General features: G+C 44.2%; 2 protein-coding genes across 5 annotated transcripts in view; one reads left to right on the top strand and one right to left on the bottom strand.

Moving 5' to 3' along the window:
- LOC143296076 (solute carrier family 25 member 45-like) overlaps window positions 1–16,073 on the top strand; it is a 17,690-nt gene extending 1,617 nt beyond the window's left edge. For 2 of the 3 annotated variants that reach the window (XM_076607830.1, XM_076607832.1), the window contains exons 2-7: window positions 1,496–2,896; window positions 6,645–6,688; window positions 7,344–7,415; window positions 9,976–10,213; window positions 13,628–13,884; window positions 15,324–16,073. In XM_076607830.1, coding sequence (XP_076463945.1) covers window positions 2,842–2,896; window positions 6,645–6,688; window positions 7,344–7,415; window positions 9,976–10,213; window positions 13,628–13,884; window positions 15,324–15,602 — 945 coding nt within the window. In that variant the 5' untranslated portion in view covers window positions 1,496–2,841 and the 3' untranslated portion in view covers window positions 15,603–16,073. Of the gene's footprint in view, window positions 1–448; window positions 590–1,495; window positions 2,897–6,644; window positions 6,689–7,343; window positions 7,416–9,975; window positions 10,214–13,627; window positions 13,885–15,323 lie in introns of all 3 variants that reach the window. The other variant, XM_076607831.1, reaches the window with a different exon arrangement.
- Window positions 16,074–16,148: 75 nt separating this feature from the next.
- LOC143296733 (uncharacterized) overlaps window positions 16,149–27,500 on the bottom strand; it is a 19,655-nt gene continuing 8,303 nt past the window's right edge. For both annotated transcript variants that reach the window (XM_076608792.1, XM_076608791.1), the window contains 6 exons: window positions 26,385–26,486; window positions 24,186–24,341; window positions 22,534–22,670; window positions 19,873–20,011; window positions 19,131–19,260; window positions 16,149–17,824 (listed from right to left, as the gene is read on the bottom strand). In XM_076608792.1, the coding sequence (XP_076464907.1) occupies window positions 17,736–17,824; window positions 19,131–19,260; window positions 19,873–20,011; window positions 22,534–22,670; window positions 24,186–24,341; window positions 26,385–26,486 (753 nt within the window). In that variant the 3' untranslated portion in view covers window positions 16,149–17,735. The remainder of the gene's footprint in view (window positions 17,825–19,130; window positions 19,261–19,872; window positions 20,012–22,533; window positions 22,671–24,185; window positions 24,342–26,384; window positions 26,487–27,500) is intronic.

Here is a 27,500-nt window from a genome sequence, read left to right as displayed (position 1 = left end):
ACAAAGCTTCGTTTGGGTCGATTCCTTTTGTTTTCGCACAAAGGGGTCGTGTTCTCTCTGTCTCTGGTTCAATGTGTGCCTTGTGTGAGTGTGCGTCCGTGTTTGCCTCTGTGTGTGTGTGTGTGCGTGTGTGTGTGTGTTATTCAACTCAGCACGTCATATTTCTGGGAACTCCATGAGGAGTCGCAATGATATATTTGACGTCACCGATGTTGCGGCATAGTGACACATTCCATTCTGGAAACCTGCTGTGACAGTGTGACAGTGTCTAATGCCGTGATAATATGTGACAGTGTCTGATGCCGTGATAATAATGTGACAGTGTCTGCTGCCCGGTCACAATGTGACAGTGTAGCCGCCGTGACGTGACAGTGTCTTTTGCTGTGATAAGAATGAGTGTTAGTGTTGCCGTGATAATACGTGACAGTGTCTGTTACCCTGTCGACAGATGACAGAATAGCATGCCCCTGACACATCGGATGTATCACTGATCACAAGTCAGTGCTCACTCAGTGACTGCTGTGGCTCTGTATCACATACACAGTTCTGCGGTTGCTGCGACACTGCGAACCAGTGGGCTGTACATCAAGTATGCTTCCAATACCAACAACTTCAAGAACCTTATCGATCATCACAAAATTTTAAAAGACATCTGGTTTGACTTTGATGGTCCAAGATAATTGTAACTGGGTCTATTTAGACTGAGACAAGACTGATAACGACATAGCACAAAGAAGGCCGTGAGGCCTTGTGCTAATCATAAATGAGGCGGGGCGTAAAAAGCCGTGAGGCTACGATGATCAACATCAGCCCCTAACCTGAACCTGAACCTGAACCAGTACGCACTGAGTTGAATAGGACTGCTAGGTTCGATGGTCGTACGTGTGGACACAGTAGCCTAGCACTCTGTGTGTGTGTGTGTGAGTGTGTGTGTGTGTGTGTGTGTGTGTGTGTGTGAGTGAGTGAGGGGAGTGGAGGGGCTGTATGGGTAGGATCCGTGCTTTAATTACCGGTAATTCTCAGCGTACCCTCAACTTAGAAGTCAGTTCATAACACTCCAGTTGGAGCTTCTGTACGTCTATGCCTACTAGTACTATACTGAAATCAGTACATTTTTTAGATTTTCAGTTTCACTATGAGTCCTTGCTTTGACAAAACTTGTGTTACATATTGCTCCAGTGCATCAGGAAGTACTTCTCACGTATTTAGGATGGATATATCCAGTTTTACCCTGTAACTGATCTTTTTTCTTCTTTTTTTTAGGGGTATGGTGTTTGTTGTTTGCTTTTTCACTGTTGTTGATGTTATTGTTGTTGTTTTCACGTATGTTTTCATCTCAGTGAACTGACAGTGTATGGTGATGGTAATGATCATCATCGTCAATCATAATCATCAACGTCGTTATCATAGCCATCCACAATGTGTTAACCTGTGACATTTTGAATAATGATAATGATAAAAAGCTCCGTTTGTTTGGTGGTGGTTGTTTTTTCAGGCGTCCCGCCCAAGACACGACCTGCCCTGTAAGAAATCATGGAACAGCGGGACTCGGGCCGTCAGTTCAAACCTAAGTCAGTCAACAACTGCATGTTGATGAGGCGTGACGCACCTGTGTCCTATTTCAGAGACTAACTGCTTATTAGTGTCTCCCCTCCTCTTCACTCCACCCTCCCTCCCTCTTTCCGCCCTCCCTCCCCCTCCCCCACATGACCTCTCCTCCCTCCATCCCCGCCGTCCTGACCTGAAGGGCGTGACCCGATATATGATAGGTCGCCGTTAAACTCAACTTTACCCCGCCGTTCCGTGGCGGCAGTGGAAATTCCCCAACAATCAGTGTAGCGGTGCTGGTCCCACAGTGGTTGTTGTGTGATTTCTGACGGCGTCAGTTAGTCAACACTGAGTAGGCCGGACTGTGTCCGCGCTGTGCTGTGCTGCCTGAAGGCGGGGAGAGGATCGGAGACAGGACCGTGAGATACTGACTGACCACATCACTGACCGACGCTGTGTCATCACGTTTTAACTAACGGCAGTGTCACAGCTGAGGAAGCCGAGCTGAAACCCGGCGACAGATGAAAGCAGTGATACCGTTGTTGTCATGGTCAACGGCACGAACCCAGCTGTGAGTTTCTGTTCTCCATCCTTTGTCATGGTGAATTACTACCTGCTGTCGGTGACGGAGTGCAAGCTTGATCAGCTTGGTAACAAAACACAGCATACATGAGACTGCTGAATACTTTATTATCTTACTTTTTATCTTCACTCGTATGCCCACGGGTTTAAAGGCAGGGACGAAAAAGGGAGAGGCTCCACGGGGACCGACTCGGGAAGATCGAAAGCCAGCAGGAAGACATCTTCGACTAAAGCATTGTGGGAAAACTGGGCCAGTCCAATAATCATAGGGGCGCGAAAGCCAAGATCGTTCAAGTGAAACCGAAAGCGGGCCGGGACGGAGAGAGAGGGGGAGAGGACAAAAGCCGTCAGAAGAAGAAGAGTGGACTGAGGAGAGACGGGAGACTGGGGGCAAACAGCCTAGGGTGGAGTGTCAGCCTTACACACACACACACACACACACCGACACACACACACAGAGAGAGCTAGCGGAAATTGTGCAATCTGACCATCAACCCACGCCACCCAGTATCCCCCACGCAGCGGGCCCCCACACAGAACGGGCACTGTAGCCACCACACAGCACTGCACTACTGACCCAGGCCACAGAACACATCTCCTGTCAGCCTTCCTCAGTGGCGTCAGTTGCTCCTTTCCCGTCTGTCAGCGTGTGTTGTTGTTTTTTTTGTTGTTGTTTTTCTACATCATTCCTTTGCTTTACCGGGTAGCAGTATGCCGTCTTCAGAGAACAGCACTGTCGGCGCCTACGTGGCCGGAGCTTTGGGAGGTAGGTACATACATCTGCATGGCTTCAAAATGTAGGAGTGATGATTGATTAACGGGTTGATCCATTGATTGATGGATGGTCGAATGGGTAATATAACAGTTGTCACCACATATGACTCCCTGCCGCTTTAAGTTATCTGGTCTGAGTCGACGACAGATCTTTTAGTCCCTGCATGCAACATCTTTCTATCTCAGTTAACTAATTTTCCTTGCTTAACTTGACCACATGTTTGTGCCCCGGTAAAATCACCACCTACACCCCACCATTATGAGGCTGAATGTGTAGTGATGGCCTAGAGGTAACGCGTCCGCCTAGGAAGCGAGAGAATCTGAGCGCGCTGGTTCGAATCACGGCTCAACCGCCGAAATTTTCTCCCCATCCACTAGACCTTGAGTGGTGGTCTGGACGCTAGTCAATCGGATGAGCCGATAAACCGAGGTCCCGTGTGCAGCATGTACGTAGCGCACGTAAAAGAACCCACGGCAACAAAAGGGTTGTTCCTGGCAAAATTATGTCGAAAACTGAATCCACTTCGGTAGGAAAAACAAATAAAACTACACGCAGGAAAAAATACAAAAAAAAATGGGTGGTGCTGTAGTGTAGCGACGCGCTCTCCTTGGGAAGAGCAGCCCGAATTTCACACAGAGAAATCTGTTGTGATGAAAAGAAATACAATTACAAATACAACCCCATTCCCGCCATCCTACTCGGACAGACCGGTCAGTTCCTAGCTGTACCGGGATTTTGCCCGGCAGAGAGAGAGAGAGTGAAGCTGGCTTGCCTTACTGTCATTTATTGTCTGACGTTTGTTCGACATGCATGACTTAACTCCAGAGACACAACGCTCTTGCAGAAACTGAATAAGATGGCTTAGTTTGAAAGAGGTCGGGCCGGGAATGGTTAAACAGGCTGAACGGTATTTTGTATTTGTATTTGTATTCCTTTTTATCACAACAGATTTCTCTGTGTGAAATTCGGGCTGCTCTCCCCAGGGAGAGCGCGTCACTACACTACAGCGCCACCCTTTCTTTTTTGTATTTTTTTCCTGCGTGCAGTTTTATTTGTTTTTCCTGTCGAAGTGGATTTTTCTACAGAATTTTGCCAGGAACAACCCTTTTGTTGCCGTGGGTTCTTTTACGTGCGCTAAGTGCATGCTAAACACGGCACCTCGGTTTATCATCTCATCCGATTGACTAGCGTCCAGACCACAACTCAAGGTCTAGTGGAGGGGGAGAAAATATCGGCGGCTGAGCCGTGATTCGAACCAGCGCCCTAGGCGGACGCGTTACCTCTAGGCCATCACTCCACATTGCATGAGAGACAAGAGTGTGATCGAGTCAATGAGGTATACAATCGTGAAAAAAATGACATGCATATAACGTGCTTGACAGCATGTTTGTGTCATTGTTGTTTATCTGTCTTTTTTTGTTTTTGTTGTTGTTCTTGTGTGTGTGTGTTTATATGTTCTATGATTATGTTTATTTGTTTTTGGTTTGTAACTTTTTGCTTTTTGGTGTATATTTATGTGTTACTGCATGCAGGAGAAAATATGGAATGTATGGTTTTTTTAGCTTTGTGTGCTCTTGGAGGAACATAAAGATGTATTGTTGAATGTCCGTGATGGAGGAACATAAAGATGTATTGTTGAATGTCCGCGGTGGTGGAACATAAAGATGTATTGTTGAACGTCCGTGATAGAGGAACATAAAGATGTATTGTTGAATGTCCGTGATGGAGGAACATAAAGATGTATTGTTGAATGTCCGCGGTGGTGGAACATAAAGATGTATTGTTGAAGGTCCGTGATGGAGGAACATAAAGATGTATTGTTGAATGTCCGTGATGGAGGAACATAAACATGTATTGTTGAACGTCCGTGATAGTGGAACATAAAGATGTATTGTTGAATGTCCGTGATGGAGGAACATAAAGATGTATTGTTGAACGTCCGTGATAGTGGAACATAAAGATATATTGTTGAATGTCCGCGGTGGAGGAACATAAAGATATATTGTTGAATGTCCGTGATGGATGAACATAAAGATGTATTGTTGAATGTCCGCGGTGGTGGAACATAAAGATGTGTTGCTGAACGTCCGTGATGGAGGAACATAAAGATGTATTGTTCAACGTCCGTGATGGAGGAACATAAAGATGTATTGTTGAATGTCCGTGATAGAGGAACATAAAGATATATTGTTGAATGTCCGTGATGGAGGAGCATAAAGATGTATTGTTGAAGGTCCGTGATAGAGGAACATAAAGATGTATTGTTGAATGTCCGCAGTGGAGGAACATAAATATGTATTGTTGAACGTCCGTGATGGAGGAACATAAAGATGTATTGCTGAATATCCGCGGTGGTGGAACATAAAGATGTATTGTTGAATGTCCGTGATGGAGGAACATAAAGATGTATTGTTGAATGTCCGTGATGGAGGAACATAAAGATGTATTGTTGAATGTCCGTGATGGAGGAACATAAAGATGTATTGTTGAATGTCCGCGGTGGAGGAACATAAAGATGTATTGTTGAATGTACGTGATAGAGGAACATAAAGATATATTGTTGAATGTCCGTGATGGAGGAACATAAAGATGCATTGTTGAATGTCCGTGATGGAGGAACATAAAGATGTATTGTTGAATGTCCGTGATGGAGGAACATAAAGATGTATTGTTGAATGTCCGTGATGGAGGAACATAAAGATGTATTGTTGAATGTCCGTGATGGGGGAACATAAAGATGTATTGTTGAATGTCCGTGATGGAGGAACATAAAGATGTAGTGTTTAATGTCTGTGATGGAGGAACATAAAGATGCATTGTTGAATGTCCGTGATAAAGGAACATGAAGATGCATTGTTGAATGTCCGTGATAGAGGAACATAAAGATATATTGCTGAATGTCCGCAGTGGAGGAACATAAAGATGTATTGTTGAACGTCCGTGATGGAGGAACATAAAGATGTATTGTTTAATTTCCGTGATGGAGGAACATAAAGATGTATTGTTTAATGTCCGTGATGGAGGAACATAAAGATGTATTGTTGAATGTCCGTGATGGAGGAACATAAAGATGTATTGTTGAATATCCGCGGTGGAGGAACATAAAGATGTATTGTTGAACGTCCGTGATGGAGGAACATAAAGATGTATTGTTGAATGTCCGTGATGGAGGAACATAAAGATGTATTGTTGAATGTCCGTGATGGAGGAACATAAAGATGTATTGTTGAACGTCCGCGGTGGTGGAACATAAAGATGTATTGTTGAATGTCCGCGGTGGTGGAACATAAAGATGTATTGTTGAATGTCCGCGGTGGTGGAACATAAAGATGTATTGTTCAATGTCTGTGATAGAGGAACATAAGAATATAGTGTTGTATGTTCGTGGAGGGGGGGGACGAGGGGGGGGGGGGGGCATAACGTATTGTTGAGTGTCCGTGGTTGTGGAACATAAAGATGCATTATTGAATGTCCGTGATAGGGGAACATAAAGATGCATTATTGAATGTCCGTGATAGGGGAACATAAAGATGTATTGTTGAATGTCCGTGATAGGGTAACATAAAGATGCATTATTGAATGTCCGTGATAGGGGAACATAAATATGTATTGTTGAATGTCCGTGATAGGGTAACATAAAGATGCATTATTGAATGTCCGTGATAGGGGAGCATAAAGATGTATTGTGGGAACCAACAGAGGCGTTGCTCCATGATGGTTTTTGATGATGTTTGTACAGGCGCTGCTGGGGTTATCGTGGGACATCCCTTTGATACCACAAAGGTAACTCTCTCCCCCCCCCCTCTCTCTCTCTCTCTCTCTCTCTCTCTCTCTCTCCCTCCCTCCCCTCTCTCTCTCTCTCTCTCTCAAAGACGTCAGACAGGACATTTCAGATATTAATAGGAAACAATAAACAAAACAATACAAACAAACAAACAAAATCAACAACAACAACAAAAAATACATTCCCAGTACTGTACGTATTTTTTCTTCATATTCTTAATTTATTTTTTGATTCACACAATGTGTACGAATAGCATGATATTCTTAACTTAAACATTTTGCATATTTTACAAATAAATGAATTAATTAACTGCATCTATTTTTCTGATGTCAATTAACATTTTGCTCGCCTTTTTTTTTTGGGGGGGGGGGGTGCAATATGTAAAATGGCGCACACACATACATATATACACACGTACGCGCGCGCTCAGTGTTGAAATTTATGTCTGTATATCTATTCATGGAAGTATTTTCTGTATTAGTTTGCCTTGGTGTTCTTATTTACTTTTAGGTAGAGTTAACCTTTCGGCGTGACCCCCTTTTGGTCAAGTTGTTCGTGGCTGTGGTCTTATTGTTTACATTTGCCTTGCACCTGTGTGTGTGTGTGTGTGTGTGTGTGTGTGTGTGTGTGTGTGTGTGTGTGTGTTTGAGCCAGGTCCAGATGCAGATCCACAAGGGAGAGAACACCACCCAGGGGACCATAGCATACATCCGTGAGCAAGGCTGGGTAAGTTGGTCCGGGCCAGACACCACAGTGTACCTTCACCTCGCTTCTCTCCTCGTGCCAGACAGGGTCTAGTCAAGTTTATTGTCTCGTTCGTCATTTATCAGATGGATTCCCCCCCGTCTCCTCCACGAACGTGGCAGTACGTCGCAGGTCCTCCAGTCCTCCGTAGAGCTTCCGGGCCGCTGGGATTGAGTCGGGCCAGGTTTTCTCTCGGAGCGCTTGGTGGAGCGGGCAGGACTGCAGCAGATATTTTGTTGTCTGGCTGCCTGTTCTGCAGGGGCACTGCTCTGTGTCGCCGATACGGAGTTTCGGGTATAGGTGGTGTTTCAGGCGGTTGTGGCTTGTCCTCAGCCTGAAAATGGCTGCCTGCTCTCGACGAGTCAGCAGGTAGTACAGGTTTGCTCTGATTTGTATTTGTATTTCTTTTTATCGCAACAGATTTCTCTGTGTGAAATTCGGGCTGCTCTCCCCAGGGAGAGCGCGTCGCTATACTACAGCGCCACCCATTTTTTTGTATTTTTTTTCCTGCGTGTGTTTGTTTGTTTGTTTTTCCTGTGGAAGTGGATTTTTCTACAGAATTTTGCCAGGGACAACTCTTTTGTTGCCGTGGGTTCTTTTACGTGCGCTAAGTGCATGCTGCACACGGGACCTCGGTTTATCGTCTCATCCGAATGACTAGCGTCCAGACCACCACTCAAGGTCTAGTGGAGGGGGAGAAAATATCGGCGGCTGAGCCGTGATTCGAACCAGCGCGTTCAAATTCTCTCGTTTCCTAGGCGGACGCGTTACCTCTAGGCCATCACTCCACTGATAGTCAAATTTAAAACAGTTGGTGGGTTGTGGCTGGTACTTCTCTAGATAACCAGCAGTTGACTGTCTTGATGCTACTAAACTCCTCTGTGGGTAATATAACATTTTTTTTTAATAATGATAATGCCACCAACGTTAGATTGTAGATAGCAATCGTGAAATGAACATGTCCAACAACGATAGTAGATTTTAACATGGATAGAACTATATTTGGTACGCATGAGACGAAACCATACCTTATTTGGTGCCAGATGTGGACAGATCTATAAGAATTGTAACTGTTGAGTGTGTCGGGTTTGGCTGTTCATCGTTACAGATGACAAGCTTCTTCCTTTAACTGATGTCACCCACACGGCAAATTGATGTGCTGAATTTGTTCCTTTGCCTGCACAATATATTCAAGATTAAAAAAAATATAAAAAATCGTCTTCCTTTTAACATGTATTGTAACTGTTGTTTCGTACTTTTTTCTCGTGTGTTTTCACGTTTATTCAAATAAATCGGCGGAAAATAAGTAAATAGTTTGTTTACCTAATGATTAAATTATCCGTATGATTTTCAGTCTCGGCCTTGGCGTGTCTGTGTCTAAGTTTTTGGGTGTAATTTCGTTTTGCGTGTATTGTTAAGTTACACACCTACTGTTTGTAATTGAGATTTATAAATGTATAGACTAACCTCCATTTGTCAGATATATGTAATTCGTTATTAATCCATAACCCTACCTCTTCCGTTTCGCCTTCCTCTCACTCGCTCTCGCCCTGTTTGGATTATTCCTCGCCCCCAACGCTGTTGTTACTCCTGTCGTGGTACTGATTGTTTACCGTTCCAATAGGTGGAGTTCAACAACTGACCAGCTTACTAGCAAAAATTCCATGAGGACAAGTTGTTAAGATCTGGGTGTCGGTGAAGGTCGTGTTGCTGGAGGAAGGGAGGGGGGAGGGTGTGTGTGTGGGTGGGGGGGGGGGGTGTCAGTAGGTGTAAGTCCTGTGTTTACTTAGTATTACGGGAAGGCTGTGGATGTACCCTTGTTGACTTACACCCTCACCCCATCACTCACGCGGTCACGCGGACTGACGTCATGTGTCACGTGATCTCTGGACCTCGGCTGAAGAGAACGCTTCAACAGCGGATCTGATAAATCATGTCTGTACCTCTCGCAGGAAGAACAGTGTTGTTGTTGTTGTTTGTTTTCAATCATCGGAAAATAGTTCTTTTCTAGCGTGAGTTGAGTGTTAATTTCGGGAGGGGGATTTGTGTGTGTGTGTGTGTGTGTGTGTGTGTGTGTGTGTGTGTGTGTTCTTCTTCTTTCTTTCTTTCTTTCTAATGATAAGTAACAAATACATACATTTATACATTTTAAGAGTATAAACTGCATACGACCGTGTACACAAATTATGCACTCAAACACGCACACACATTTATTTCAAGGATAAGCATTAAATATATATATATATATATATATATATATATATATAATTTATACATGCGTGTCACCTACCTAATATAAGCCTGGTAAACAGACACACTCACAATACTACATATGTGCGTGTGTGTGTTTTTTTTGGTTGGGTTTTTTTTTTGTTTTTTGTTTTTTTGATTTTTTGCCCAGGGAAAAAACTCCATGGGAGTTTTTTTTGTTTTTTTCGTTGGCTGTTTTAACCCGCGGTAGAAAGAACGACAACAACAAAAAATATATGTTGCTGTTTTGGGGGTGGGGGGTGTTTTTTTCCCACCCCACTGCTTACCACAGGCTCGGGGCTTTTTCCGGGGCATGTCTTTCCCGCTGCTGTCCTACGCTGCCATCAACTCCGTCTTCTTCGGGGTCTACAACTACTCGCTGCGCGTGCTGCACACGGACCCTCTGTCCGACACGCCGTCCTACTGGACCGTCATGGCCGCCGGAAGTGTAGGGGGCGCTGCTCAGCTGCTGGTCGCCTGTCCGAGCGATGTTGTGAAGGTGGTGCTGCAGTCCCAGATCCCGGAGACACGTCAGTGACCCTTGTTGTGCTTGTTGTGGTTATGGTATAGCAGAAGTAGTAGTAGTAGTTGTTGTTGTTGTTACAGTAGTTGTAGTAGTACTATTTGTAGTTGTTGTTGTTGTTGTTGTTACAGTAGTTGTAGTAGTACTATTTGTGGTGTGCCCAACACTCGGCTTATATCACAGATTGACATAAGTTTACATTTGGGCCAAAAGCAAAGTGAGAGCTGTATTATCAATGGTTTCTCCAGTCAATGGGAAATCATTTACAGCTTAGCCTTTTGTGAAGGATTATGACTCTCAAACTAAGAGGCAAAATTGCACTGGCTCTTAGTGCTGCAGCCTTGTGGGCTGGTTGGCCTTTGGGAACCATTCCAACGCCGACTGTCCTGAAACCCACTTGGCCGAGAGAGTGGGGATGTAACTTGGGCAAGACACTCTCCACTATAATCAAATTCTAGCCCAAATAGTCGGAACAGCAGTTGCCTCCTCTGCTGTTCTGATGGTCATAGTTGGACACGACTGACTATCATATATATATATATATATATATATATATATATATATATATATATATATATATATACTATTTGTGGTACTCAGTAGTAGTAGTAGTTGTTGTTGTTACAGTAGTTGTAGTAGTACTATTTGTGGTACTTAGTAGTAGTAGTAGTTGTTGTTACAGTAGTTGTAGTAGTACTATTTGTGGTACTTAGTAGTAATAGTTGTTGTTACAGTAGTTTTAGTAGTACTATTTGTGGTGCTTAGTAGTAGTTGTTGTTGCAGTAGTTGTAGTAGTACTATTTGTGGTACTTAGTAGTAGTTGTTGTTACAGTAGTTGTAGTAGTACTATTTGTGGTACTTAGTAGTAGTTGTTGTTTCAGTAGTTGTAGTAGTACTATTTGTTGTATTTAGTAGTAGTAGTTGTTGTTGTTACAGTAGTTGTAGTAGTACTATTTGTGGTACTTAGTAGTAGTTGTTGTTGTTACAATAGTTGTAGTAGTACTATTTGTGGTACTTAGTAGTAGTTGTTGTTGTTACAGTAGTTGTAGTAGTACTATTTGTGGTACTTAGTAGTAGTAGTAGTAGTAGTAGTAGTTGTTGTTGTTACAGTAGTTGTAGTAGTACTATTTGTGGTACTTAGTAGTAGTAGTAGTTGTTGTTGTTACAGTAGTTGTAATAGCACTATTTGTAGTACTTAGTAGTAGTAGCTGTTGTTGTTGCTGCTGCTGCTGCTGCTGCTGCTGCTGCTGCTGCTGTTGTTGCTGTTATGGTAGTAGTTGTAGTAGGAATTGTTGTTGCTGTTGTTCTTGTTGTTGCTGTTATAGCGGTAGGAGTTGTAGTTGCTGTTTTTTTGTTGTTGTTTTTTAATTGTTATAGTTGTAGTAGTTTATGTTGTTGTACTAGTGGTAGCTGCTGTTAAAACAGTTACAAGTCATGTACTCACAGTGACGGGCGCAATAGCCGAGTGGTTAAAGCGTTGGACTTTCAATCTGAGGTTCCCGGGTTCGAATCACGGTGACGGCGCCTGGTGGGTAAAGGGCGGGGATTTTTACGATCTCCCAGGTCAACATATGTGCAGACCTGCTAGTGCCTGAACCCCCTTCGTGTATAAATGCATGCAGAAGATCAAATACGCACGTTAAAGATCCTGTAATCCATGTCAGCGTTCGGTGGGTTATGGAAACAAGAACATATCCAGCATGCACACCCCCGAAAGCGGAGTATGGCTGCCTACATGGCGGGGTAAAAACGGTCATGCACGTGAAAGCCCACTCGTGTACATGCGAGTGAACGTGGGAGTTGCAGCCCACGAACGCAGAAGAAGAAGAAGAATGTACTCACAGCCCAACAAGGATTTCCTTGCACCTCACATCAGTCCGTCAGCCTGTGTCAGTTTTCAGTTCTTCTGGGAGACAGCAAAGAATTAGCTGTGCTGACTGGTTTTATCCCTTCCCACAACATACTGTGCATACTAATTATGAACCACAGCTGTGGTTGTTGTTATTAGTGGTACCATCTGTTGTTTTTGTTGCTCTTGTTGCTATAGTAGTAGTAGTTGCTGTTGTTATACTAGTAGTTGTTGTTGTTGTTATAGTAATAGTAGTAGAAGTAGTAGTTGTTGTTTTTGCTGTTGTTGTTGTTATAGTAGTAGTAGTTGTTGTTGTCGTTGTCGTCGTTATTGTGAGTAAAATTTGTTTTTGCCGTTGTTTAGTAGTGGTAGTAGTAGAAGAAGTAGTAGTAGTAGTTGTTGTTGTTATAGTAGAAGTTTAGTAATATTTGTATTTGTATTTCTTTTTATCACAACAGATTTCTCTGTGTGAAATTCGGGCTGCTCTCCCCAAGGAGAGCGCGTCGCCATACTACAGCACCATCCATTTTTTTATATTTTTTCCTGTGTGCAGTTTTATTTGTTTTTCCTATTGAAGTGGATTTTTTTTTAAGTGGATTTTTCTACAGAATTTTGCCAGGAACAACCCTTTTGTTGCCGTGGGTTCTTTTACGTGCGCTAAGTACATGCTGCACACGGGACCTCGGTTTATCGTCTCATCCGAATGACTAGCGTCCAGACCACCACTCAAGGTCTAGTGGAGGGGGAGAAAATTTCGGGGGCTGTGCCGTGATTCGAACCAGCGCGCTCAGATTCTCTCGCTTCCTAGGCGGACGCGTTACCTCTAGGCCATCACTCCACTAGTAGTAGTTGTGTTCGAAATGAAAGAACAATAAAGCCAGGAGAATCAGTGAGGAGTAAGGATCAATAAAGAGTGGTAACTCTTGAGTCTCTCCATTTACATTGGAGGTTTTCTCTCAGGAAGGTGTCAAAAACACCAAAATAGGAGAGAAAAAAAACGGACTCCAAGAGAATCAGCAAGTCATTTATCTTTTCTTTTTCTTTTTTCTTTTTTTTTTCTAAAAGGACACTTCGCATCAGTTCATGTGGCTATATATATATATAGGGAAATATATATATACAAAGTCATGCCAGACTAGTGGGGGTTTTTTGTTGGTGTTGGTTTGTTGTTGTTTTTTGTGTGTGTTTTTTTTGTGGGTTTTTTTTTTTTTGGGGGGGGTTGTTTGTTTGTTTTTGTTTTGTTTTTTAGTTGTTGTCTTTTTTTTACTGAACTGTTGATTTCCATGTAACTTTTTGTATATTTGGTCTCATACCATACCATAGAAACACACACACACACACACACACACAAACACACACACACACATACACAAACACACACACAAACACACACACAAAGAAAACAACCGCTACACACACACACACAAACACACACACACACACACAAAGAAAACAACCGCGAAACTGGTATGACGACTTCTGATTTTATACCTCGGGTGGATATGGGATAAATCATTGTTTTCTGACACTGGAACCCCCCCCCCCCACGCCCCCCTCCCCCTGTGTCCATAGGGGTACCTCTGGTGGCCAGCACTGGCGGCATGACGGCAGTAACAACTACGGTGACGGCGCCAGCAGCAGCAGCAGCCCGCTACTACAGTGGACCCACCCAGTGCATCCGGCAGCTGGTGCGGCAGAACGGGGTGGCGGGGCTGTACCGGGGAATGGGGGCCATGGCGGCACGGGACATACCCGGTTACGGCCTCTACCTCGTCCTCTTTGAGTACCTCGACCACGTCATGCACCATCACGGCTATACCGACTCCCAGGTAACGTAATGTGACGTAAAGTAACGCCTGGCTGCTTACCTCTGTGTGTGTGTGTGTGTGTGTGTGTGTTTCGGGGGTAGTGCTTTTAGTGCATTGATGGGAGCATTGGTTACTTGTGGTGTTCTCATTTTCAGTTCAATTTTTCAATGTATTATACAGAGCCAGGATGACTTAGAACGCCCTTTGTGGAGCCGACAAGGCAAGGCTTATTTATTTCAGGAAATCATGTAGGGGTACATGGTGTTTTTTTTCCCCCAGCGGGTTAAATAAAAGTGTTCCTTTTCATGGATTAAACATTTTTTGTAATTTTTTTTTTAAACAATTACAGGATTGATTGATGGGTTGGTTCGTCAGTCACTAGACATTATGACCCACAGATGCTGTCCCATCTTATGACCCTCACACACTCAGCTGTATGCAGATTGTGTCCCACATTATGACCCACACAGATTCAGATGTATGCAGATTGTGTCCCACCTTATGACCCACACAGACTCAGGTGTGGACAGATGGTGTCCCACCTTATGACCCCCACAGACTCAGATGTGGGCAGATTATGTCCCACCTTACGACCCACAAACGCTCAGATGTGGACAGATTGTGTCCCACCTTATGACCTACACAGACTCAGATGTAGGCAGATACCTTATGACCCTCACAGACTCAGATGCGGACAGATTGTGTCTTTCCTTATGACCCACAGATTCAGATGCGAGCAAATTGTGTCCCATCTTATGATCCACACAGACTCTCTTTTAGGACCGATGGTGTACAATCTACATATTTCAAGACAGCAGTATGCACATATCTAATGAAGTCGGTGATTCAGGCATGTGACATGTTTCTTCACTTTCAGTGTGTCCATTTAAAAATATCTTGCCCCTTTTTTAAGCAGCAGAATTTTTAACCGAGTTAAAAACGCATTGGTTTGTTTGTTTGTTGTTTTTTACCCAGGTTAATTGAATGAGTTCAAGCTGTCACAGGAAATGAATGGATGTTGTTGACATTGCACATTACGTGATACACCAAACGTATTCACCTGACACAGGCCAGCCAACCTCATGGCCACTTAAGGATGTGTGATATATCACATCCCACCTCACTTGTCCACAAGCACTCGACGTACATTAAAGAAACGACTACAAGACTGGACTTTTTTTTTTTTTTTTTTTAGGGGGGAGTAAACACAGTTTTGTTCATGGCATCAGAATATCCTATAGGGACTTTTTTCATATAGATATATAAATATATATATATATATATATAGAGAGAGAGAGAGAGAGAGAGAGTGAGTGTTTGTGTGTGTGTGTGTGTGTGTGTGTGTGTGTGTGTGTGATCAATCACGAATATAGAACGGCTTCTGATCCTTTATCTGACACAATTCGTTCATTCCTGACAAGAGAGAGGTTAAACAACATTACGTGTGTCCATCTGTTCAGGGGATTTTTTCCAACATCATGGCGGGAGGGATCGCTGGCAGCCTTTCCTGGGCGGCCATCTTACCCTTCGACGTCATCAAGAGCCGCATTCAAGCAGACGAGGAGCGGAAGTACAAAGGGTTCTGGGACTGTGCGGTGAGGAGCTACCGCGAGGAGGGACCCCGAGTGTTCACCAGGGGACTGCTGGTGTGCTCTCTTCGGGGATTCCCTTCTGCGGCCGTCACCTTTCTGATGTACGCACAGACCCTGAAGTTCTTCAACCTCAATGGAGTGTCTTGAGGTTTAGCCTTCACCCTGTACTGTCCATACTTCCACGTAATGTTTTATCTCGGTCCTGAAACTGTCCCAAGGTTTGTCTGTTGGTTTGTATGGATTTTCATGTGATTGGGGTTGATTTGATTGTCAGGTTCTTAAAATTCCTTGATCTTCAACTCTTTGTTAACATTTTAAATGCCGTGTTATGTATATAATAATAAAAAAATAAAAATAAAAAGAATGCTGATGTATTCTATGACCGTCAGTTGCTTGTTAAATGACGGAGAGGTCTGAACATCTCCTGCATAGTCGTCATTTGGGTTTGTGTTGTTCTGAGAAACATCAGTGGTTTGCTGCCAGGTTGGCATGCCTGCATGATTAAGCAACAGACAGATCCAGTGATCCAATGTGATTTCGGTTTCGTACGAAGACACACAGTTGAAAACCTGAAGTTGTGTCCCATCGTTTGAAACGCCAGTGACTGTACCTGTTGTTGTTTTTGTTTGTTTTTGTTTTGTTTTGTTTTTGTTTTTTTTTTGCTCCCAGGGTGGAGGTAGTGCCTTCTAAAGATCACAATGTGGTGTTAGCATCATACCTTTGTTTTGTTTTTACTGCCGGCAGCAGCTGATTAAATCTTCTCTTGGAATCCTCCTCCTCCCCCTTCTCTCTCTCTCTTCTCTCTCTTTGATTTTCAGCTGGACCTCCCAATAACTTGTCTCATTCTTTCACCCACTTGTCTCAGTGAGGGGATACTTTGATGTTATATTTACGTATGAAATGTTGGTAGATTTTAATCATGATTTGTTTATCTATCGAGGTAATGTCCACTTCGTGAACACATTTTTTGTGTGTTGTATCACGAATTAGTCAGCGACATAGGAGTTTGTTTTCATAGCTCAGCATAATCATTAGCCCCAGTGTGTGTGTGTGTGTGTGTGTGTGTGTGTGTGTGTGTGTAGGTTTGTAATTGTGATTACTCTGATATGATATCAAATGAGTGAAAACTCAAAAGGGTATAAAAAAAAAAAGATAGATAAAATGAAAATGTTTTACATATAAACTGGATGTGTTGCCATATCTTTACAGGAATCAAGCAAATCGCATTTGCTCTTCATTGCAAATGTTTTGTGAGTGTCTTCGTACACGTGTGTGCGAATGCACCTACGGGCACAGATTTACGTTGTGTCTGTAGATTCGATTCTATGTGCATTTGATATACATGTTGTATGTGAATGTGTGTGTGTGTGTGTTTCTTTCTCAATATGTCGGCATGAGTGCTTTGGAGATTTTAGGGCATGTCATTTTACTCCGGTGGTCTCCAAAGCACTCGCGTTCATGCATGATATAGTGCCCGTTTCTTTGCATGCGTTGGCTGTGGTTTGGTTGTCGTTATAAACTGATTTCAGTCCCATCGGAACAATTTCGCTGATATGAATTACATTGAAGTTCTTTTGGTACAAATCACCGCAGCATTTTTATTTGTCATTTTGTGTGGTCGCTGTGCAACGTCTTCATCATTGAAGTGTGTGTGTGCGTGTGTGTGAGATGTCTTGCAGCAGATAAAGTGTGTCCTTTTCCCGGACTGATGGTGTGGAGTTATATCTCGAGGTTTGTTGTGGGTCTGTTCCGCTTTGAGTGTCTATGTACGGTTTGAGTCAGAACGTCTGTATGTGTGTGCTTGTGCGCGAAAGTGCTCGTGGTTGTTTCGGTATGTATGGACATATTACATTCTTGGAGTCATTGTAATCTCTCTCCATTACAGTTTATCCCTTTCTTTTCCCACTGTATTTGCTTCTGTCTCACATTCGTGCTCACACCCCCCCCTCTCTGTCTGTCTGACAAATACGTGCGCGCGTACACACACACACACACACACACACACACACACAGTAGCAAACCAACGAACTGGCAAGCAGTCACTGATACATAGAACCTGACTTAATCTGATTCGGGCAGATCTTTATTTTGTCAAAAGCAAAACCCTTCTCTACATGCGACTTTCCCTTAAAAATCCGTCCCCACATAGTCAGACAGATGACTGTGACCCATTAGACGCTGCAGTATAAACTCTTCAGTGATGACGTCAAGGAGCCTACTTCATCGGTGACGTCATGGGGTCAAACTAAGTCATAGCATGTAAGGCTGGGTGACGTGGTGTTAAAAGCTGAAACCCAAGCCGACAGCCAGGCTCTCGCCATCAGGTGAAGGAAGATAACTGGCTTTCCACAGGAACTCCGTGGCCAGCACTGGAACAGACAGCATTTTAACAAAAACTGGAGGGGGAGGGAGAGATGGATCACAGTGGTCAAAGGTACAAACTCATGCCCTGTGTGTGTGTGTGTGTGTATGTGCATCCGGAAGTAAAATGTGTATAATAATGGACTGCAAACTGTCAGTATGTATTTCTTTCGCTTTTGATTTTTGGTTTTGTCGTGTTGATTTCTTGAACTGAGTGTCACATGAATGTGAATGATAGCTGGCAGATGGTCGCTGTGTTAAAAGTACAATGAAGAACATATAAAGAATGAACACGCACATGTCCGACACAAAGTTGGGAGTGGTACGTGTGAGAGTACGCGTGATGTGTGTTTGCTTGTGCGTGTGTGTGTGTGTGTATGCGTGTGCGTGATTGTGTGTGTTTACATGTGCGTGTGCGCGCGTGTGTGGTGACCACTGACGAGGACAGGGATGATGATGTTGCTGATCATGATCTCGGCTACGACGACGACGATGTTGATGATGATGAGGATGATGACAACGATAAGGACAAAGAGGGTGAGCTATGGCCTACTGGCCAGCGGATGTGAAGCCAAATCACAGACTAATTATGATCAAAGCCTGAAAAGCTCGTTGGGTTTACGCGAAAGATCAGGCATATGCTTCTTTTTATCCTACAGTAGATGTGGTGTAGCGTGTATGGATACATCCACAGGCTTTGATACATTGGAACTGAAACAAACTCAACAGTTCAAGTATTTGGTCCCAGGATTTATTTTGGGACAGATGTTGTCTCCCCTGCGTCGTCTCCAGACTCGGGTATTTCTTTTCCTGAGGAGAAAGGTGGCAGAAATTAAACAAGACGCGTATCTACCATGGGGGTCTGGGTTCGATTCCCGCTCTCGCCCTTTCTCTCAAGTTTGACTGGAAAATCAAACTGAGCGTCTGGTCATTCAGATGAGACGATAAATCGAGGTCTCTTACGCAGCACGCACGTAGTGCTCTGAAAAAGAACCTACGGCAACGTAACAGTTGTCCTTCGGGAAAATTCTGCACAAGAAATCTCCTCTGATGGGTACACAGATATATATATGCATGCACGCAAGGCCTGACTTAGCGACCAGCGTTATACTGCTACTGTTCAGACATCTATATAGCAGATATGGTGTAGCGTACATATGGATTCGTCCGAACATAGTGACGCCTGTTTGAGATACAGAAAGTGAAACCAAAACTTTCTTGATGGGAGGTTACTGGGAGATAATTAAGGGGACCTGAGCGTCCGCACGCTCTTCCTGGAACCTCTTTTGAAGCAAAAGTGAAAGTGGAACTGACGGGCTTGTCCGGCGTGCAGGGTGAGGTGGAGGACAGGGCAGAGGTCGTAACAGGGTCTCCAGGCCTGCAGCTTCAGCTCCGTCCGTCCGCTCACCTGGACCAGCATCAGCAGGGGCTGCCTCACGTCCACCTGAAATCACTCACCGAACACGCGTGCGTGTGCGCACACACACGCGCGCGCACACACACATACACGCACGCATGCACGTTCGCACACACACACAAGCACGCGTGTTCGGGAACACACACACACACACACACACACACACATACTCTGTCACTGCCTTTCAAACACGAGTTACAGGAGTCTGTTAACCCTTTCACCGCCAAGCTCGCATTTATGCACAGGCGTGGTAGAAGACCCATGTCACTGAAAGGTGACCATTCATTGGTCTGTTATCCATGAACCTACTGCTGTCCGGTGGTTGGATAGGCCATATTTTCAAAACAACGCAGGGGGAAATCCCCAGCTATTCTTCGCCACTGTCTTTTCTGTGTTTATATCACAAAGGAATTTTGTACTCTGAATTGACTGGTGGTGAAAGGGTTAAGTTCAGTCAGGCCCATTGCACGCACCCGTCCGCCGAAACAAACATTGAACGATCAGCTTCTGGGTCTGAGCCTATGTATGTTGTGTGTCTGTTACTGTGTGTGTATGTATGTTGGGAGGGCCGGAGATCGGCGTGAAAATGAAAGAATGAGACAGACAAGAACAGAGGAAGAAGGAGGATTGGGAAGAGACCTGTTTAAAGATGGACGCGGAGTAGTGGTGAGACAGAAAGAGCCAGCTGGATGACGTCATCTGCAGGGCAGGGGGAAGGAAGTCGGGTCGTCTGAACACCGTGCGTAGCATCTTGCCTGCTCTCCCTTCACAGTTCTCCCTGTACGAAATGGGTTTGTTTAGTGTTCGTTTTCTACTTAACAGTCCAGCTGACCACCGCACAGGGCCATATCAGGACCGTCAAACCATGCAATTTCTCAGTCGCATCAACACAAAACTTTTCACATCTACAAAATGATTAATCAATTTCTAAAAGACAAACTCACAAAGCACAGTTCATAGCACATTACCTAAACTTTTTATCTCCTTGGGCAAGTAAGACTAGGTCAGACTGAAAATGTCAGCCCTTCTGCTTATCATCCCCATAATTATTACAAACAATCGTAAAAAACGGGGAAAAAAACCAACAACAATATTTCAAAGTCAAACAGAACAAATACATAAAAGCTTTTCAAGGTCACACAGCTGTCAGAGTCACACAGCTGTTAAAGTGCACATAGATGTCAAGGTCACACTGCTATCAGGTCATGCAGCTTACATAAAAAATAACACTGCAGAACTGGCAGCTAGTGCCCATCCCAGTGTTAAGATTTTCACTTCCTAATCGCCGGAGTAAAACAGCACAGACAGTACATCATAGACTGCGGAAAAGAGAAACAAGTGTCTGGGAAAAAAAGAAAAAGAAACGGGAATGGAGTGGGAAGACATAAAAAGCAGACAACAGTGAAGGAAGAAAAAAAATGCAGAAACAAAGACGGCAATAGAAAAAAGGAAATTTCTGGCACAGAATTTCCAGAAAGTGGGGATGCTGTTCATACTGAAAGACCCCCGGCATCCCCACGGGAGTATGACACAGATAATACACTGCCATGTACTTTATACTGTATCATACGACGCGTGTCCCATAAGCCGGGATTTTAAACAGAAATCCGCCACACCAAGTCCACGAGTAAAACCTCCCACCAAGAGAATCAGGAGATCTGAGAAGTAAGTGACCGATCTCCAGACGAGTTAAGCACGGCAAGTAGTGTGGAGTGATGGCCTAGAGGTAACGGGTCCGCCTAGGAAGCGAAAGAATCTGAGCGCGCTAGTTCGAATCAACGCTCAGCCGCCGATATTTTCTCCCCCTCCACTAGACCCTGAGTGGTGGTCTGGACGCTAGTCATTCGGATGAGACGATAAACCGAGGTCCCGTGTGTAGCGTGCACTTAACGCACGTAAAAGAACCCACAACAACAAAAGGGTTGTTCCTGTCAAAATTCTGCAGAAAAATTCACTTCGATAGGAAAAACCAAAAAAAAAAACCTGCACGCAGGAAAAAATACAAAAAATGGGTGGCGCTGTAGTGTGGCGATGCGCTCTCCTCAGGGAGAGCAGCGCGAATTTCACACAGAGAAACTTGTTGTGATAAAAAGAGAAATACAAATACAAGTACTGATCAGCGCAGACAGCTGGGAGGAAGGTGGCAGAATAGTTAAGACCCTCATCTGCCAATACAGTGTCCGTGGGGGATCTGGGTTCCATTCCGTCTCTCGCCTTTCCTCCCAAGCTTGACCGGAAAAATCAAACTGAGCGTCCAGTCATTCGGATGAGACGGTAACCAGAGGTCCCGTGTGCAGCACACACTTGGCGCACTGAAAAAGAACCCATGGCAACAAAAAGCTTGTCCTCGCTTACTCAAGAAGAAATCCACTGTGATAGGTACACAAATATACAAGCATACACTTAAACCTGACCAATGCGTTGGGTTATGCTGTTGTCAGGTATCTAGCAGATGTGATGTAGCGTATATGGATTTGTCCGAATTCAGTGACACCTCCTTGGGAAACTGACACTGAACTGCAAACAGCTGGCTCGCACGCTCAAACTGCAGTTCTGAGGTGACACCCTGTCATAGGGTAGAACACAGCAGGAAGCATAATAGTAAGAGATATCGGAGAAATGAACTGACCAGTGAGTACAACATCAATCTGGGGTGTTTATTTTTTCTTCTTCTCATTCTCCTTCTTCTTCTCCTCCTCCTCCTCTTCTTCTTCTGCGTTCGAGGGCTGCCACTTTCAATCATATGCTGAGTGAGCTTTTTGGTGTACATTCGACCATTTTTACCTCGCCGTCTATGCTACCAAACTCCAACATTTTCGTGTGTGTGTACGTGCGTGCGCGTGTGTATATGCGTGTGTGTAGGGAGGAGTGTGTGTGATGAGTCTGTGTGAGTACATGCACATGTGCACGTGTGTTCATAAGTGTGAGTGAATAGGTGTACATATGGTGTGTGTGTGTGTGTGTGTGTGTGTGTGTGTGTGTGTGTGTTTCAGTGTGTGTGTGTCAGTGTGTGTGTGTGTGTGTGTGTGTGTGTGTGTGTGTGTTTCAGGGTGTGTGTGTGTGTGTGTTTGTGTGCGTGCGAGTGTATGTGTGTGTGTGTGTGTGCATTTGTACATGTGTATGTGTGTGTGTGCACGTGTTCATACGCGTGTGTGCATGTGTGCGTGTGTGTGCACGTGTGCATGTGTGTGTGTCAGTGTGTTTCTGTGTGTGTGTGTGTGTGTGTGTGTGTGTGTGTGCCAGTGAGAGAGAGAGAGAGAGAAGTAGACAGACACAGAGAGAGACTGTGAGTGAGCTGACCAGTGGGCATAGTAGTGTGAGATGTTGCGGGTCAGCAGAGCGTGGAGCAGGGCACGATGACCGCCGTACTGAGAGGCCAGGTTGGAGGAGAAGCCACAGCCCGCTGACCGCTTCAGCACCTCTGTCCGCTCGTACAGCTGTACACAGTGACCACATAGGCACACACACACACACACACACACACGTATACACATGTCTATATGTATAGATATATACATATAAATATCTATCTATATATCTATATCTAGATAGATAGATATGTGTATGTATATGTGTATAGATAGATGTATATGTGTATAGATAGATATGTATATGTGTATAGATAGATATGTATATGTGTATAGACAGATATGTATATGTGTATATGTAGATATAGAAGATAGATAGATAGATAGATAGACAGACAGACTGATAGATAGACAGACAGATAGATAGACAGACAGACAGACAGACAGACAGACAGACAGACAGACAGATAGATAGATAGATAGACAGATAGATAGATAGGAAAGAAGGTGGAAACAGTGGAGAGAGAGAGACCTCAGACTTGTCCACAGACGATGAGGTGACACCAGTAGCAAACTGGCTGAGGACCTCGGAGCATGAGGCGCTATGACTGTACGATGGCGGAAGCAAACAGAGCAAATAAGGTGGGACTGAGCTGACAGAGGGGATGGTGGTACAGCTGTGGGCACCATCCTAGGTTGACAAAAGCCAGACTGGGGGCAAACCTAAACCACATCTTGCCAAGCAAGGTAAGGTGGTCAGAGCTGATCAGTCACAGGCGAGAGAAATCCAGGGGAACAGAGGTGATGGCACACACACACACACACACACACACACACACACATGAAGAGTTGAACAATAACAGTGGTACACACGAGGGATGGTAAACACAGACACAATAAGCACAACACAGTGACTTGCATCAACACTAGGAACGACCAGCCCGTGGTATTGTAACTCGGCATCACACTGACCTATTGAGTTCGTTCATCACACACTCAACTGTAATTCTTTCCTCCTACTTGCCTTTCATAAGGTAGAGAACTGCAGTCAAACTTCACAACTGACTTGAATGTTAAGTCTCGTTTGACCTTTCACTTATCCCTCAATGGAGTGATGGCACAGAGGTAACGCGTCCACCTAGGAAGCGAAAGAATCTGAGCGCGCTGGTTCGAATCACGGCACAGTCGACAGTATTTTCTCTACCCCACCACTAGACCATGAATGGTTGTCTGGACGCTAGTCATTCGGACGAGACGATAAACCGAGGTCCCGTGTGCAGCATGCACTTTACGCACGTAAAAGAACCCACGGCAACAAAAGGGTCGCCCCTGGCAAAATTCTGTAGAAAAATCCACTTCGATAGGAAAAACAAATTAAAAAAAAAAAAATGCAGGCAGGAAAAAATACAAAAAAAAAAAGGAGAGAAAAAAATGGGTGCGGCTCTCGGTGTAGCGACGCGCTCTCCTTGGGGAGAGCAGGCCGAATTTCACGCAGAGAAATCTGTTGCGAAAAGAGTAATGCAATACAATAATACAATCATACTCTCTTCGTGCCTTTCACAGAGCCGAACCGCAGTCAAACGTCACAGTGACTTGCAGCGTTAAGCCTCGTTTAATCAACCTTTCAACGAAATGATCCCTCACCTCCGCCAGGTGGCGTGCGGTGCGCACGGTGACGTCAGGCCAGTCGTGCAGGCCGTGATGCACGAGCACGGGCAGGTCCCTCTGGATGTACCGCTCCACCAGCTCCTGCCCCGATACGTTCTGCACGTGCTCCACGCTCTCCACGCCCTCACACATCTGTCGGAAGGTCACACAGCTGTCAGACTGGGGTCACACAGCTTTTCAAGGTCACACAGCTGTCAGAGTCACACAGCTGTTAAGGTACACATAAAAATGTCAAGGTCACACTTCTAAGGTCATGCAGCTGTCAAGGTCACACAGCTGTCAGGGTCACACACATTTCTGTATGATTTCAAACTGAAAAGTTTTGTCAAGTGTTGATTTTTGTCAGGATAATCTTGTCCATATAAAACAAACTGCTCCAGAGCGTATCACCACTTTGCGGTGGCATGTTTGTTTGTGTTTGTGTAGTGTGTGTGTTTGTGTGTGTGTGCGCGCGCGCGTGCGCGTGTTCGCGTTTGTGTATTTAACAGAAAAAACAACATTTGAAGCAGGTAAGGGTGCAAAAATGAATAAATACGTTCTGGTACACAGTCTAAATGATAACCAGAAATAGTAATACGTCTTCTTTTCTTTTTCTTTGTTTTTATATTTATTTATTTGGGTTTTTTATTTTTAAATCATTTGGCCCCAATAACTGTAAATAAAATAAAAGTTAAAACAACTACAGCAACTTCTAACAGTTTTTTTTATGACAAATAAACCAGAATAACGCTCTGTGTTTTTGTCTACATAAACACGTAACTTCAGTCAGTCAGTATCAAGACAAAACGGGCCTGCGGACATACTCATATTGTTACAGAGAGGGAAAATGAAAGATTGAACCTGGCAGTGTTGAAGGGTGGGAAAGAGAGAGAGGTAAACCTGACAGTGTTGAAGGGTGGGAAGGAGAGAGAGGTAAACCTGACAATGCTGAAGGGTGGGAAAGAGAGAGAGGTAAACCTGACAATGTTGAAGGGTGGGAAGGAGAGACAGGTAAACCTGACAGTGTTGAAGGGTGGGAAGGAGAGAGAGGTAAACCTGACAATGCTGAAGGGTGGGAAAGAGAGAGAGGTAAACCTGACAGTGTTGAAGGGTGGGAAGGAGAGAGAGGTAAACCTGACAATGCTGAAGGGTGGGAAAGAGAGAGAGGTAAAACTGACAATGTTGAAGGGTGGGAAGGAGAGAGAGGTAAACCTGACAATGTTGAAGGGTGGGAAAGAGAGAGAGGTAAAACTGACAATGCTGAAGGGTGGGAAGGAGAGAGAGGTAAACCTGACAATGCTGAAGGGTGGGAAAGAGAGAGAGGTAAACCTGACAATGCTGAAGGGTGGGAAAGAGATTGGGGTGGGAAAGAGAGAAAACGATCCTTGCAGTGTTGAAGGATGGGAAGGAGAGAAGGATGGGAAAGAAAGAAGGGTGGGAAACAGAGAAGGGTGGGAAAGAGAGAGGTAAACCTGGCGGTGCTGAAGGTTAAGAAGGAGACAAGGTTGGGAAAGAAAGAAAGGTGAACCTGGCAGTGTTGAAGGGTGGGAAAGAGAGAAGGGTGAACCTGGCAGTGTTGAAGGGTGGGAAAGAGAGGATGGAAAAGAGAATAGTGGGAAAGAGAGAAGGATGGGAAAGGTAAACCTGGAAGTGTTGAGGGATGGAAAAGAGAGAAGGGTGGGAAAGAGAGAAGAATGGAAAAGAGAGAAGGGTGGGAAAGAGAGAAGGATTGGAAAGAGAAAAGGGTGGGAAATAGGGAAGGGTAAACCTGGCAGTGTTGAAGAGTGGAAAAGAGAGAAGGATGGGAAAGAGAGAAAGGTGGGAAAGAGAGAAGGGTGGGAAAGAGAGAAAGGTGGGAAAGAGAGAAGGATGGGAAAGAGAGAAAGGTGGGAAAGAGAGAAGGGTGGGAAAGAGATAAAGGGGAAAACCTGGCAGTGCTGAAGGATGGCAAAGAGAGAAGGACTGGAAAGAGAGAAGGGTGGGAAAGAGAGAAAGGTGGGAAAGAGAGAAGCAAACCTGGCGGTGCTGAAGGGTAAAAAAGAGAGAAGGGTGGGAAAGAGAGAAGGGTGGGAAAGAGAAAAGGGTTGGAAAGAGAAAAGGGTAGGGAAGAGAGAAGGTTGGAAAGAGGGAAGGGTAAACCTGGCAGTGTTGAAGAGTGGAAAAGAGAGAAGGATGGGAAAGGAAAGAGAGGTAAACCTGGCAGTGCTGAAGGGTGAGGTCGTTGGGCGGAGAGTACAGGGGGTTGGTCAGCAGACAGTTACTCTGGTACACCTCCGTCCAGTCCCACACACTCAGCGTCTGAAACACAGCCGGCAGTTGGGAATCGTCAGCACCTACAGCTAATTCCACCGGTGGCAGCAACATTTTGAAGAAGCACTGTCACTGTATCAGCAGGTGATGAGTTACGTTTGCTGAATCGGAGGAATTGTGAGTAATATCCAGAGAGGTTTACAGAAATTTCAGTGGCAGAAGAACGACAACTGCGCTATTTTTTGTTGTTAAAATCTGTGGAATAGCACACCTTTTTTTCTTTTTTTTTTTTTACTCACTTGTGTAAACATAGTGAGTCTATGTTTTAACCCGGTGTTCGGTTGTCTGTGTGTGTGTGTGTGTGTGTGTGTGTGTGTGTGTCCATGGTAAACTTTAACATTGCCATTTTCTCTGCAAATACTTTGTCAGTTGACACCAAATTAGGCATTAAAATAGGAAAAATTCAGTTCTTTCCAGTCATCTTGTTTAAAACAATATTGCACCTCTGGGATGGGCACAACAAAAAAATTTTTAAAGCCAAATTATATGCAAACTGCATTTACTATTATATTTATATTTTTTTATTCTCTGAACTTGGCACTTTGGTCTGATATTCTGACACAACAATAAGAGCAGTCATTTTTATCATTTTTTGTTCAAACAGGAACTTCTTTTACTAAGCATGGAAGTTATATTTATTTTGCACGTCTTTGGTGCATATAGTAAAAAAGGGAAATTAATCTGTAATTAATGCTAGGGGACTTAATTTGCTTTAAACTGATCTTTCTCATCTTAAACATTACATTTTGAAATTATACTCAATACACAAAAAGCTTGTGTGTTTTACTCTCAGTGTACAGGGTTTTCACTATGTTCATTCGCCCAAGTGGTCTTTTTCGGAAAATACTAAAATCAATATGACGAGTGAACTTTATAGATCTATTGGCTAAGCCCTGTGTAGGTCATGGGCAAAAAATCAATTGCATACACATATTTATACATATTCAAAGCGTGTGCTCATATTCTTCTCGAACGTGAACGACGCCATTTTGTTTCAAGTTG

Source organism: Babylonia areolata, chromosome 21, assembly GCF_041734735.1.
Source record: "Babylonia areolata isolate BAREFJ2019XMU chromosome 21, ASM4173473v1, whole genome shotgun sequence".
Lineage (NCBI taxonomy): Eukaryota > Metazoa > Mollusca > Gastropoda > Neogastropoda > Buccinidae > Babylonia > Babylonia areolata.
Note: the sequence above shows the minus strand (reverse complement) of the source record. Positions and strands in the feature narration are given on the sequence as shown.